The 13,320-nt window shown below is 56.1% G+C and overlaps 1 protein-coding gene across 2 annotated transcripts in view; it reads left to right on the plus strand.

The window, feature by feature from the left end:
* Positions 1-6,604, plus strand: part of SALL3 (spalt like transcription factor 3) — a 19,223-nt gene extending 12,619 nt beyond the window's left edge. Inside the window, exons 2-4 of one of the 2 annotated variants that reach the window (XM_042962787.1) lie at positions 1-1,426; positions 1,643-1,983; positions 4,799-6,604. The exon at positions 1-1,426 is cut by the window's left edge and continues 1,517 nt beyond it. In XM_042962787.1, coding sequence (XP_042818721.1) covers positions 1-1,426; positions 1,643-1,983; positions 4,799-5,230 — 2,199 coding nt within the window. In that variant the 3' untranslated portion in view covers positions 5,231-6,604. Of the gene's footprint in view, positions 1,984-4,798 lie in introns of both variants that reach the window. The other variant, XM_042962786.1, reaches the window with a different exon arrangement.
* The last annotated feature ends 6,716 nt before the right edge of the window (positions 6,605-13,320 follow it).

Raw genomic sequence — 13,320 nt, forward strand, 5'->3', positions numbered from 1 at the left:
AGCAAGCCCGTGTTGCCCACGGTGCCCACGTCGGTCGGGCTGCAGCTCCCGCCCACCCTCCCTGGCGTCAGCAGCTACGCGGACTCCCCCAGCCTCACCCCTGCGAGCCGCTCCCCGCAGCGGCCCTCGCCCGCGTCCAGCGAGTGCACGTCCCTGTCCCCCGGCCTCAACAGCTCCGAGTCGGGCGTCCCCGGGACCGCCGAGTCCCCGCAGCCAGCGCTCAGCGGCTCCTCTCTGACCAAACCCGAGCCCGCGAGCCTGCCCGGCGCCAACGGCAGGGCAGGGGACGTCCCCGCCAGCGGGCAGGTCTCCGCCACGTCCGCGGCGGCCTCCACCACCGCGCTGGCAGACGGCAGCATCTGCACGGGCCTCTGCAGCCCCGTGCTGCCAGCCGGCTCCGACCAGTTCAAGGCCAAGTTTCCCTTCGGGGGGCTGCTCGACTCCATGCAGACGTCCGAGACCTCGAAGCTCCAGCAGCTGGTGGAGAACATCGACAAGAAGATGACGGACCCCAACCAGTGCGTCATCTGCCACCGCGTGCTGAGCTGCCAGAGCGCCCTGAAGATGCATTACCGGACGCACACGGGGGAGAGGCCGTTCAAGTGCAAGATCTGCGGGCGCGCCTTCACCACCAAGGGCAACCTGAAGACGCACTTCGGGGTGCACCGGGCCAAGCCGCCCCTGCGGGTGCAGCACTCCTGCCCCATCTGCCAGAAGAAGTTCACCAACGCCGTGGTCCTGCAGCAGCACATCCGGATGCACATGGGCGGCCAGATCCCCAACACGCCGCTGCCCGACGGCTTCCCGGACGCCATGGACGCCATGGACGCCGAGCTGCCCTACGACGACAAGGCCACCGAGGCCCTGAGCGGCTACGACGACGACGCGGACGAGAACTCCATGGAGGACGACGCCGAGCCGCGGGAGCCGGCCGGCGACCCGCCCAAGCCGCTGCTGCCCTACGCGGGCTCCTGCCCGCCCTCGCCCCCCTCCGTCATCTCCAGCATCGCCGCCCTGGAGAACCAGATGAAGATGATGGACCCGGTCGCGAGCTGCCCACAGCTGACCGCCTTGAGGTCCGTGGAGAACGGGTCCGGGGACAGCGACCGCCTGAGCAACGACTCCTCGTCGGCCGCGGGCGACCTGGAGAGCCGGAGCGCGGGCAGCCCGGCCCTGTCGGAGTCCTCGTCCTCCACGCGTGCCCTGTCGCCCATGAACAGCCACAGCGAGAGCTTGCACTCCAAGTCCCCGGGGCTCAGCGCCCAGGAGGAGCCGCAGGAAACGCCGCTAAAGACCGAAAGGCCGGACAGCCCCCCCGCCGCCCCCGAAAACGGAGGCGCGCTGGACCTCACGGCGGCCCAGCCCGGCCGGCCGGCCGTCAAGGAGGAGGCCCCCTTTAGCCTGCTGTTCCTGAGCAGAGATCGGGGTAAGTGTCCGGGCGCCGTGTGTGGCGTGTGCCGCAAGCCCTTTGCGTGCCGGAGCGCGTTGGAAATCCACCACCGCAGCCACACCAAGGAGCGCCCGTTCCTCTGTGCGCTCTGCGGCCGCGGCTGCTCCACTAGGGGGAATTTAAAGCAGCACTTGCTGACGCACGCGTTGAGCGAGCCGCATCCTCAGTCATTTGACCCCGACTTTGCCCTAGGTCCCGGCCAGACCACCGCTAGCCTGGTCGCCGGCCCCGCGCCCGCCGCCATCAAAATGGAAGTGAACGGGCACAGCAGGGCCATCGCGCTGGGCGAGGGCCCGCCGCTGCCGGCCGCCGTGCAGGTGCCCCCCGGGCCCCCGGCCGTGATGGGCCCCGGCCTCGCGCCCATGCTGGCCCCCCCGCCGCGCCGGGCGCCCAAGCAGCACAACTGCCAGTCGTGCGGGAAGACCTTCTCGTCGGCCAGCGCCCTGCAGATCCACGAGCGCACGCACACCGGGGAGAAGCCCTTCGGCTGCACCATCTGCGGGAGGGCCTTCACCACCAAGGGCAACCTGAAGGTAAGGCGGGGGGCGCCCGGCTGAGCGCGGTGGTGGGTGGGGGGCTCAGCCGCCAAGGCTCCCCACCCACTTCAGGTGCTGCAGGCAGGGCCTCTGCTGTGATCCGGGGGACGGGGGGTGGCGCTGGGGGGGCAGAGGTGCTGGGGACCCCCCTCCAGTAGCGAGGCACGTGCCCGTGTCGTGCTGCGTGTACCTGTGTCTAACGTGCACACGTGTTTGTGTGTGCGTGAACTTAGCGGGGGCACGCATATCATGTAGCAGTGGTGAAGGGCTGGCTTTTCAGTGCAGGCCCGGCCCCCCGAGGGGCTGGAGGAGGCTGTGGGGGATGACCACACAGGAGTGGGGGGGGGTGGAGCAGGCTGTTGGGGGAGTGACCACACGGGGTAAGGGGGGGCTGGAGGAGGCTGTTGGGGGGATGACCACATGGGGTGGGGGTGTAGCTTTTGGGGGGTGACCACACGGGGGGGGCTGGAGGAGGCTCTTGGGGGGGTGACCACATGGGGTGGGGGTGTAGCCTTTGGGGGGTGACCACACGGAGTGGGGCTGGAGGAGGCTGTTGGGGTGACCACACGGGGGGGGCTGGAGGAGGCTGTTGGGGGGGTGACCACATGGGGTGGGGGTGTAGCCTTTGGGGGGTGACCACACGGATGGGGCTGGAGGAGGCTTTTGGGGGGGTGACCACATGGGGTGGGGGTGCAGCCTTTGGGGGGTGACCACAGAGGAGTGGGGGGGTTGGAGGAGGCTGTAGGGGTGACCACACAGGAGGGGCTAGAGGAGGCTGTTGGGGGGGGTGACTACATGGGGTGGGGGTGTAGCCTTTGGGGGGTGACCACACGGAGTGGGGCTGGAGGAGGTTGTTGGGGTGACCACACGGGGGGGGCTGGAGGAGGCTGTTGGGGTGACCACACGGGGGGGGCTGGAGGAGGCTGTTGGGGGGGTGACCACATGGGGTGGGGGTGTAGCCTTTGGGGGGTGACCACACGGAGTGGGGCTGGAGGAGGTTGTTGGGGTGACCACACGGGGGGGGCTGGAGGAGGCTGTTGGGGGGGTGACCACATGGGGTGGGGGTGCAGCCTTTGGGGGGTGACCACAGAGGAGTGGGGGGGCTGGAGGAGGCTGTTGGGGTGACCACACGGGAGGGGCTGGAGGAGGCTACTGGGGTGGTGACCACACGGGGTGGGGGCTGGCACAGGCTGTTAGGGGGTGACCACACGGGGTTGGGGGGCTAGAGGAGGCTGTTGGGGTGACCACATGGGGTGGGGGTGTAGCCTTTGGGGGGTGACCACATGGGTGGGGCTGGAGGAGGCTGTTGGGGGGGGTGACTACATGGGGTGGGGGTGTAGCCTTTGGGGGGTGACCACACGGAGTGGGGCTGGAGGAGGCTGTTGGGGTGACCACGGGGGGGGCTGGAGGAGGCTGTTGGGGGGGTGACCACTTGGGGTGGGGGTGTAGCCTTTGGGGGGTGACCACACGGATGGGGCTGGAGGAGGCTACTGGGGTGGTGACCACACGGGGTGGGGGCTGGCACAGGCTGTTAGGGGGTGACCACACGGGGTTGGGGGGCTAGAGGAGGCTGTTGGGGTGTGACCACATGGGGTGGGGGTGTAGCCTTTAGGGGGTGACCACACGGGTGGGGCTGGAGGAGGCTGTTGGGGTGACCACACGGGGGGGGCTGGAGGAGGCTGTTGGGGTGACCACACGGGGGGGGCTGGAGGAGGCTGTTGGGGGGGTGACCACACGGGGTGGGGGTGTAGCCTTTTGGGGGGTGACCACACGGGGTGGGGCTGGAGGAGGCTGTTGGGGGGGTGACCACATGGGGTGGGGGTGTAGCCTTTGGGGGGTGACCACACGGGGTGGGGGGTGCTGGAGGAGGCTGTTGGGGTGACCACACGGCGGGTGGGACTTGAGGAGGCTGTTGGGGGGGTGACCACACAAGCTTTGCTCTTGGGCAGCAGTCCCGGGACCCGGTGCGGTCCCAAATGTGGTAGAACATGGCTTTTAAACACTCCCATAAGACACAAATAACAAATCCCGTCCAGAGGCCAGGCTTTGTCCTGGTTTTGTCTGTGGCTGCCAGCAGGGGCTGGGGGCATTTGGTGAGAAGCCTCTCGGCCTGACGGCCGGAGGAGAACAGCCCAGGGTAGTGCTCACGTTTTCAGGTGACCACACCATACATGTTCCATGGAAGGTGAAGTGTGGACAGGACATTAGATGAGTGTTTGTAGAGAAACACGCCTCTTTCTGTCCACGTCACAGGCCTGTCCGGGCTCCGGAGTCCTCTTCAGAGACTCTGGAAAGCTCCCCACCTGGGGCTGCTCCTTAGGGCTGGGACGTGAGCCGCCTGAGGTCTCTGCTGGCCCCAGGTGTCCCTTCCACGTTTGGGAGAAAGCCACCAAACAGGCCCAGTGAAGCAGGAGTGCAAAGACGGCGTTGCGGAGGCCAGGGGAGAGGACTGAGGGGCGGGGCTGTGTGCCCTCCGAGCTCTGGAGCCTTCCTGGGTGGCCTTCGGACTTTGCACCTCGTGGGGGAGTTACCCCGTCAAGCTCATCAGCTGAAAGAAACTTCAGAACATATCGGCCGGTCTTGCTTTTTGTATTTCATAAAAAGAAATGTCACACATTAAAGTATAAGCCGCTCAGAAAAGCCCACCCGACAATGTTTGGTGTCCCCAGACCGATGCTCAGAGCGGGGAACAGAAGCCCAGTTCCGAAACCGTCGTGCTGGGTGTCTGGGTGACACGTGGGAAGCGTAGGACAGGCACACACCTGCCTCCGTGCCGGGCTTACTTGTGCCTGTCTCCGTGTCTCTCACGCAGGTGCACATGGGCACACACATGTGGAACAACGCCCCCGCGAGGCGTGGCCGCCGCCTGTCAGTGGAAAACCCCATGGCTCTGCTAGGTGGCGACGCTCTGAAGTTTTCGGAAATGTTCCAGAAGGATCTGGCAGCACGAGCGATGAACGTTGACCCCAGCTTCTGGAACCAGTATGCCGCGGCTATCACAAACGGTCTCGCCATGAAGAACAACGAGATCTCTGTCATCCAGAATGGCGGCATTCCCCAGCTCCCAGTAAGTCTCGGCGGAAGTGCTATCCCCCCCCTGGGTTCCCTGACCGCTGGGATGGACAAAGCGCGCACCGGCGGTAGTCCGCCCATTGTGAGTTTGGACAAAGCAAACTCGGAAACGGGAGCCAGCCGTCCGTTCACGAGGTTTATCGAGGATAACAAGGAGATTGGTATTAACTAGCTGTGTGCGCGGCCTGGCCCGTCCCTCCGTCCCACGCGCACCCCGTCAAGCGCGACCGTCAGGCTGTGCAGCCATGCGTCCGAGTTCTCCTTAACATTTTACCCGTAGTAGAAAATACGTTCACTGTGTGGCTGCTGGAAGGTTGTCTCGTAAGCTCTGCATGGTACTTCTCTCCACGGTGAGCTGGACTGTTCTTGGGGACCCCGTAACCTCCTAAATACGTTTAAGTCAAAAAGAAGTCCTTGTAAAACCGCCTTGGGAATGGAAAGGGCTCAGACCACACCCGGTCGGTTCCTCCCCGAACCTAATACCGTCCCCCCTCCCCCCCCACCAGAGGAGAAAGGGGTCGCCTGTGCTGTTCCAGCGACACTCACTCGAAGGTTTTGTTCGAATTAGTTAGAAACTTGAACTCTGTTTTTAGACTATTAACTGAAAGATGTGGTCCGGTACCCCCAGCGCTGTGTCTTACGGCACTGCCTTCGTCTGTAGTATTTATCATGTTAAGATTATGCGGGTAACAGATAATACGGCCCCAACTTTAAAGGAAGCTTTTGTACTGCAGAATACATCTGGCCATGTGATGATTTTTTTTTTAAAGCAGAATTTGTTTTACTATAAATAAGTGAGTTATTTCAATGCAGGCAATCGTGAAGTTACACTGGGAAAGACGGCATGCTCTCGTGTGCAAGCACCTGTCAGTGACCACGCTTTTCTTCGGTTTCTTTTCTTTTTTTTTTTAACTTAAATGTTTGTAGCTGCTATGTGGACAATTGTTCCCTAGTGTGGTCTGTAGCCCAGCGACTGGGAACAAGTTACAGACAAACGTCACCGTAAATTATTCACAACATTATAAGCAGTTGTGAGGAAATATTTCACATTATCAAAGCTGTACAATAAAAAGGTAATGTTTGTATAATGTGGTTGCAAACTCTTAATTTATACTATTGCACTTTTAGTATTTTGTATTAGAGAGGTTTGTCTATGATTTGAAAACTTAAAAAGATGTAAAGTATTTTATAAATAGTACTTTGGTTTAAGGAAAATGAAAAACTGTTACAGTTTCTTGTTTTGTCTTAAGGTCAAACAACATGAGAAATCTGTGCCACTGAGACAGAAAAGCCACCAGGATTTGTCTGTTCCTCAGTCAACTAGGGCCTGCCACTTCCTAAATTAAAATGATTTATTTAACTTTTCTACGAAGCCCGTTGAAAAGCCTGACCACCCCTGACACAGCTTTGATGAATTAATCGTAGGCCCGTGGCACCGAAACAGCGGGAACTCACCTAGAGACCGCGTGGGTGCAATTTCAGTCTCTTCTCTTTTCTTCACACGCCCCGGACCAGATTTCCACCGCTCCCCGTGTGCAGTAAAGTGGGGAGAGATAGCAGAGGTCTGGCGGTGTCATCAGTCGTAACTGGGACGTTGTCTGAGTCCCGATTTATTTATTATCTTCTCAGATGAGAACAAAGCACAATGTCATCTGACTACTCAAAATCCAGCCTGAAGCTGCTGACGAGGTTTGAGTTGCTTGGCGCGAGGCAGGGCCCCGGGGCAGGGGGGGTGCTGGGCGGCGGGCGGGGGGAGCGCCTGCGACGCCGAGGCCCGCCTTCTACCTCATTCTGTGCGTTGGGCGGCCTGTCCGGCCGCGTCCCTCCCGAGGTGTCGCGGGCGGCTGGGTGGCGCTGGGGTCGTGCGCCCCGAAGAAGGGACCGGACGGCAGTGACTTCCCGGCTAACGTGGAGAAGTAGGACGATGTTCCCAGCACGACAACAGCCATAGAGTCAGGTCGTGACCTTGAACAGAAACAGGTGCGAAGACTCCTCATCAGCAGACTGAGCTGTTTCTTCCCGTCGGATGGAGCATGGTCCCCCCCTCCCCCCGCCCAGCTCTGCTTCCCGAGGCCAGAGGGGCCATCCCTTCTCGGGAGACGGGCGGGGGCCTCGGCCCGGCCACGTGGCACTACTGGCCTTCAGCGGTTGAATGTTTTTATTATTTATGTGTCCTCTTTGGTGTGAGTTTTGGGTTTGGGTTTTGGTTAGTAGTTGGTACCGTGTGATGCTCTCTCTTCCCCCAGAAGGATGTGTATATAACTTAAGGGAAAAGAAATGTAAAGTGTTGTAAATAAGATGGCTTGTGAAGGGACCGCGAGACGCGCCCCTGCGTCTTCAGGACCAGGCCGTCCCTCTCCGCGTGGTGAAGAGAGACACTATTTTTCTACTGCAGCACCATGTAGGGCCGGGGCCCCGGAGCCAGCCGGCGCTCTTACCAAGATCCAATATTTTTTATGATAAACCTGTGGCTCGACACATCTACTGATTGAAATGGATGTCTTAGTCTAGGTGACTATTTTTGTCATATGGAAATGAATAAAATGCAGGATGTAATCTTATCTCTGAATCGCGTTCCTTGATTATTCAAATGGAAACAAGTGGGACTTGAGGTTACGGTCATTAATGGTGGATGTATATCCGTGGTGTTTCTCCGAGGAAAGTCAACGAGGGTTGACAGCTTAGATCTGAGCAATAGCTAAATGTATCTCAACTGGTCTTGAAATTTTTATTTTTCACTTTTTTCTAAAATAAAAACGCAACCTCCTAATTGTGGATTTTTTTTTTACATCTGTGACGGAAGACGATGTGGTAGAAAACGCCTACCCGTTAGAGCCTTGGCGGTGGCCACAAATGACTACCCTCCCAACTGCCTTCCCACCCTCAACGCTCAGTGCCGGTGTTGGCTCTTCGGATCGCTTCAGAAATACGCGGCTGTGCATCGAACCACATTGTAGGCGCGGGAACGAAGGGGTGCGCGGTTCACGATACCGTGTGTCCACCGCCAGCACCTTCGTCCGTTAGCTCCCGAGGGAGGATGTCTTTACCATAAAGGAAGCTTTACCTCCCCGGTAACATTTGAGAAGACGTAAAACTTTAAATAATTTAACAGCTCCTGGTTTCAACAGGCATGATGCGTTTCTTTTTTCGATAACTACTGATACCTAGAAATAGTTTTTGCCTGGGAGGTGGGGGGTCCTTGCAAAGCACGGGTGAGGACGCTAACCACCGAACTAACGGCCCAGGTCAGCCTCCCAGCACAAAACCCTCCACCTTAGGGATGGACCCAGGCTGGTTTCAGTGCTGGGGTGGAGATTTTGAAACATGAGCCAAGTCAGACAGTAAATTCAGTTTGTGTTTTAAAATGGTGAAATAAAGGTTCCTGTATTTAATATAAATTACAATGCAGGGAAAACGTGATCTGCTTATTTTGAAAACATTTCTAGTGTAAAGCCGGGGGCGTTTCAGCTTAACAGGCCCGGGTTTTCGCTTGCTCCTGACGTCAGCTCCACGTGGCGCAGACCGCGCGTCAGCCGTAAATGCCAACGATCCCTGAGAATTATTTATTTAAGTATATTCCTATTCTGGGTTCATTACGGGAACCAGTAACGTTTCAAACTAATTAAAAAGTATTGCTGAAGGGCTAAAAAGCTATTGTTTCTAAACTCTGCGCTGTTTAATTTTGTCCCCTCGGAAGCGAGAAGGCCGTGGCCCCCGCCTGCTGTTGCTTTGTGCGTGGCCGCCGCGGCCGGGCCCCGACCCCAGCTTCCCGGGGCCCGACACACGTCAGGCCTATCTCCTCACTACCGGGCCGCGTGCGCGTCCCCAGCCCGACCACCTCCGGGTCGCCGTGTTTGTTGGCTGCCTGTCTGATGCCACGGAAGCCCGGAGGCCTCGCGGCTTTCCTCTGGTGCACACGTGGGGCAGCGTGATCGTGTCACATACGTGCAGCCCCGTGGCCGGCCTGTCACCTGGCGAGCATGCCGGGCCTTTTGTGTTAAAATCCTGAGCTGGGTTGCTGATGACTGGTGCCGAGGTGGGAGCGGGCACTCGTTTCTTCCTCTGAAAGGCCTTCCCGCCGCCGCGCCTCGTGGAGAAACGCGCCCCGAGATGGTTCCGTTTAGCGGGTCGGTTGGCTGACCTCGGTCTACGGAACGTCCTGTACAAAGCGAGGGAGAACGTTAAATTCCCCTTGTCGTCTTCACCTCGCCGGGAAATACTGGCGTTACTTGAGCGTCCTTCCCGCAGGGAGGACGTTAAAATGCAACCGCCAGACACGGTTCCCGTGGTGGCGCTCACACCTTTGTCCCCAGTTGACAGGCGTGTGGCGTGTTGGCGCACCGGGCGGGGCCACGGCGAAGGGCACGGGGGCACCGGGCCGGGCCGGCCCTCACACCCTGCTCCCTTTTCTGTACGCAGGGTAGAATTTGGTGGCATTAAAACCCTCTCCATTTCTAAAATCAGGGTGGTTTGTTTGTTGTCGTTTGGAAAGAACTACCACTAATGTTTAGCTTCCTTTTTCCTCCCCAAATTCACTAGGCAAGTCTACAGTGTTTAGAGAGAGAGAAGATACAAATGATTACCTGAGAACACAAATATGAAAACTCTACTATAAACGACTTTGCTAACGAAAATCCGTGGAATCATTTGTGGACCATGAAAAAATGTGTTGGTATCTCTATTTTAAATCGTGGATTTATTGAAGCTTTTTAAACTGCAACTATATTTAAGGTAAAATAAAGGCGAGCTCTGTGAACATCGTGATTACTGCGTTTCCTACGAAGAGAGTCTTTTCTAAATGATTAGCTTTTTGTCACATGTGTTGCCCACGCAGGTGCGCATATGGTTCCTTGTCAAGATTATATACGGATACACGTACCATATACACATATACCGTGTGCGTATACACGTATTCAAAAGAGTATGCCATTTAAAGCAATGGTTGTTTCTTAACGGTTGTTTTTAGTAAAATACCAGAGAACGTGAACTATTCCCTTGGGTTTCCCTGTCCTAATTGTAACCATGTCTGCAGGTTTTGGTCTGACTTGGGAGTCGTCACAGGTTGTATTGACACGGCTCCGTTTGTGGGTCCTCTGCTCGTGACTGAGTTCAGTGTTTGCCCGAGCGCTGGGTTACAGGGGGAGGAGAACCAGAACATGGGCGAGACGGGGGCAGACAGAGAGCTGGCGCTGGGTCCTGTTGTGCCCGTGCCCTCCATGTCCCTGAGATGAAGGGACCCCAAGGCCCTGCCCTGCGGAGAGGAGCTGCGGCCTGCCCGTGAGTCACTCCCTGGGTATGATTCACATGTGGAAATAAACGTCTGATCTCAGGAGTTCCAAACGTGATTATTCGTGAACACAGGAGTTCTGCAAACCCTCCAACCGCTCTCCAAGTTGGCACGATACACATAATTTTAAGTTATAGAATGACACATAAACTGGAATTTTCACAACCAGGCGTGAGTTATTTCCTTCAGTGGCTGTCCTGGCACTCCAGGTGGTCACTAATTCTGTTTATTTTCTTTCTAGCTTAATTTAAAGGACTTGTGAATTTTAATAACTTTAGGTACATAATGTCTAATACAAAGGTCTTAACATTTCTTCTACAACTAGCAGATTTTTTTTTTTATCACATGCAGGATACACAAAACATTTCCATTTTACTTTTCCTATTTGTTTTCTGAAGGACGATGTAAAAACAGCTCTTCTGACCTAGAATTACCCGGAAGAAACGTGTCACGGCCTCCCACGACGGCACCGCTAAGGGGCGCCGGCAGGCTCAGGGACCGTATTTTCCACGCTTCAGACGGTAAGAGTCGTAGGGATCCCTAGTGGAAAGTATGTCAGACCTCCCCACACATTCAGATGCTGTAAAGATAAATTAGGTTTTGAATCTTACATCCGTTTCCCTTCACAAATAAGCCTGGAGTTGCCGTGTTTTCCGCGGGGGATCATCTGGTCTCGTCACGGCTCAGGCGGGCGGCCTGTGCACAGAGCTGTTCCTGTGCAGGCTTACCGTGCCTTACTCTGTCTTCTGCTTGGCTTTGCTTTGGGATTTTTAGTAACAGCGTTCGGGGCTGCGGCGGGCGGTACTCGACGTGCCGGGCCCGGGGCCGCCCACAGGAGAGTTCTGTAGCCCCGGCGTTTCATCTTTGCGCTTCAAAACATTTTACTGAGCACACAGAAGACGCAGGTCTTGTCCAGGCAGCCTCTTCAAGGTGAACAGCAGTTCTGTTATCTGGCACCTGTCGTAGACACACGTGCTCAGAATGAGTCAAACCGGCCCATAATCTCACCCGAGGAACGACTTACCAAAGAAGCTGATCTGGAAACCGTACCAGCGATGGAAAAAGACACGAACTGTAAAAAAATCACCAGCGTCTCAGAGTTTTATTTGTTGCATTAACCTCCTAGATTTTTCAGTCAGGAGCTACAGGCAGTTTGGGAAAATGACCTTTACCAGTTAATATTTGCGAATGGTTCATTTTTCCCGAGGAAAACTCCAAATGTAATTTTCATAACCTCAGTGCACCCGGGACTTGAAGATCGCCCGGTGGGTTTTTGGCCGGAGCGGTTCTTGTAAGTCGTTCATTCATGAGTAGTTCCTGGCTACCGGAAGACTCTCCCTTACATGTTCCCCTGTGTCGTCCGTCTGTCACCCAGAACTCCCCGGGCTTGGCGTTCCCATCTCTCAGTTTACATTTAGGCCTTGACCCTTCAGCTTGTCCACTGCTGTGCCAAGGACTACACACGAGATCAAGTGGTGTTTGTTTTTTAAGACCTTCTCCTTTTTTTCAGTTTTTATTTTTTTATTTTGAGAGAGAGAGAGGAGAGAGAGAGAGAAAAGCGTGAGCAGGGGAGGGGCAGAGAGAGAATCCCAAGCAGGCTCCGCACTGTCCGCACAGAGCCCGACTCGGGGCTCCGACTCCCGAACCGTGAGACCGTGACCTGAGCCCCGGTCGGACGCTTGACCGGCCGAGCCCCCCGGGTGCCCCTGGAAGAGCGGGTTTTAAATCACAATCAGAATTCGGTCATTTTTAAGGGTGGTCTCTCGGGCTAGGCTCTGAACCCGGTCATCCGTGTCTTCCGATGGTCCTGAATTAGGTACTCAGTTTTAGAAACGCAGGCTCCGTGGTCCTCGGCATGAAAATCATGGCTGGTCTTGGTATTTAACTGAAGACAAGCTGAGGGTTTTCTCACGAGCCCTGACGAGGGAAACCCAGCGACGGATTACCTTCTTGACACCAGCTGTTAGCTGCCGGCTTCCCTTTGGCTCAGACACGGCGTCCTCAGTGGTGTTCAGGCCAACGGGCTGACGCGGGAGTGTGCCTGTGGCCTTACCTAGGTAGGCCTCCGCGACCCCGCCGGAAAAACGCACCTTGCTCCTGGGGCGGCGGGGAGGGGACAGAGACTGTCCGCGGTGGAGACAGCGTGTCTGCCGTCTGCCTGGGGGCCCGTGACCCGTGCCTCCCGCTCCAGGAGCGGCGAGATGGGGAAGCATCAGTGGAGGGTCACCGCGTCCTCGCCGGATTGGCTGTGGGAGCACCGAGAGAACTGTGGGCTGTGGAAAAGTCAGAAATGCTTTCAAAGAGTATTTGTAATCCCAGAAAGGAAGAGTCCCCGGACCCCAAGTCTAACCGTCAGGGATGAACTACAGAGAGAATATCGGTACGAGATCTTGCAGGAGGGGGACGCTGCCTGGCTCTTGATAAAGCTCGCTTCAACAGATTCTCTTAAACCCCAGTCTTGCCCTTGCAGATCTGTGATGAAAACTAAATAGTTTTGATCTGTACTTCAGTATGTAGTAGGGACATCTACTTTGTCGATAAGCTGTGTGTGCCTGAGAGAGTGACCCCTCAAAGTAAGAACTTTCTAAGTAGGGCAGTTAATTCAGCTCAGGGAATATCTGTTTGTCCAGAATAACAAGTAAGGCTTTTTGAGCAGAAAATAATGCTGAGCTTAATTATTTTATTAATGCATACTCCCCGAGGTAAGGAAATGCGAGTTTTTTCTAAACTTTGTCGGCACAGATAAAGCAGTTGGAATATGCTTGCAAGGCTAGCTCGATTGTTTTATTAGAAAATATTCAATATTTCACATGCATTTAAAAATAGCATATTCAGTTGCAATTATGTGTTTTCTCTACTTTTGTAATTAAAAAGATTGGAGCTTTTCCTTTGATGTATTGGGATTCCATTAGCAGAATGTTTAATGGTTTAGAGGTAGTTCTGGAATGTTTAATTCACTAATGTGAGTACAGCCA

This window comes from Panthera tigris, chromosome D3 (assembly GCF_018350195.1).
Source record: "Panthera tigris isolate Pti1 chromosome D3, P.tigris_Pti1_mat1.1, whole genome shotgun sequence".
In the NCBI taxonomy this organism is placed as follows: Eukaryota; Metazoa; Chordata; class Mammalia; order Carnivora; family Felidae; genus Panthera; species Panthera tigris.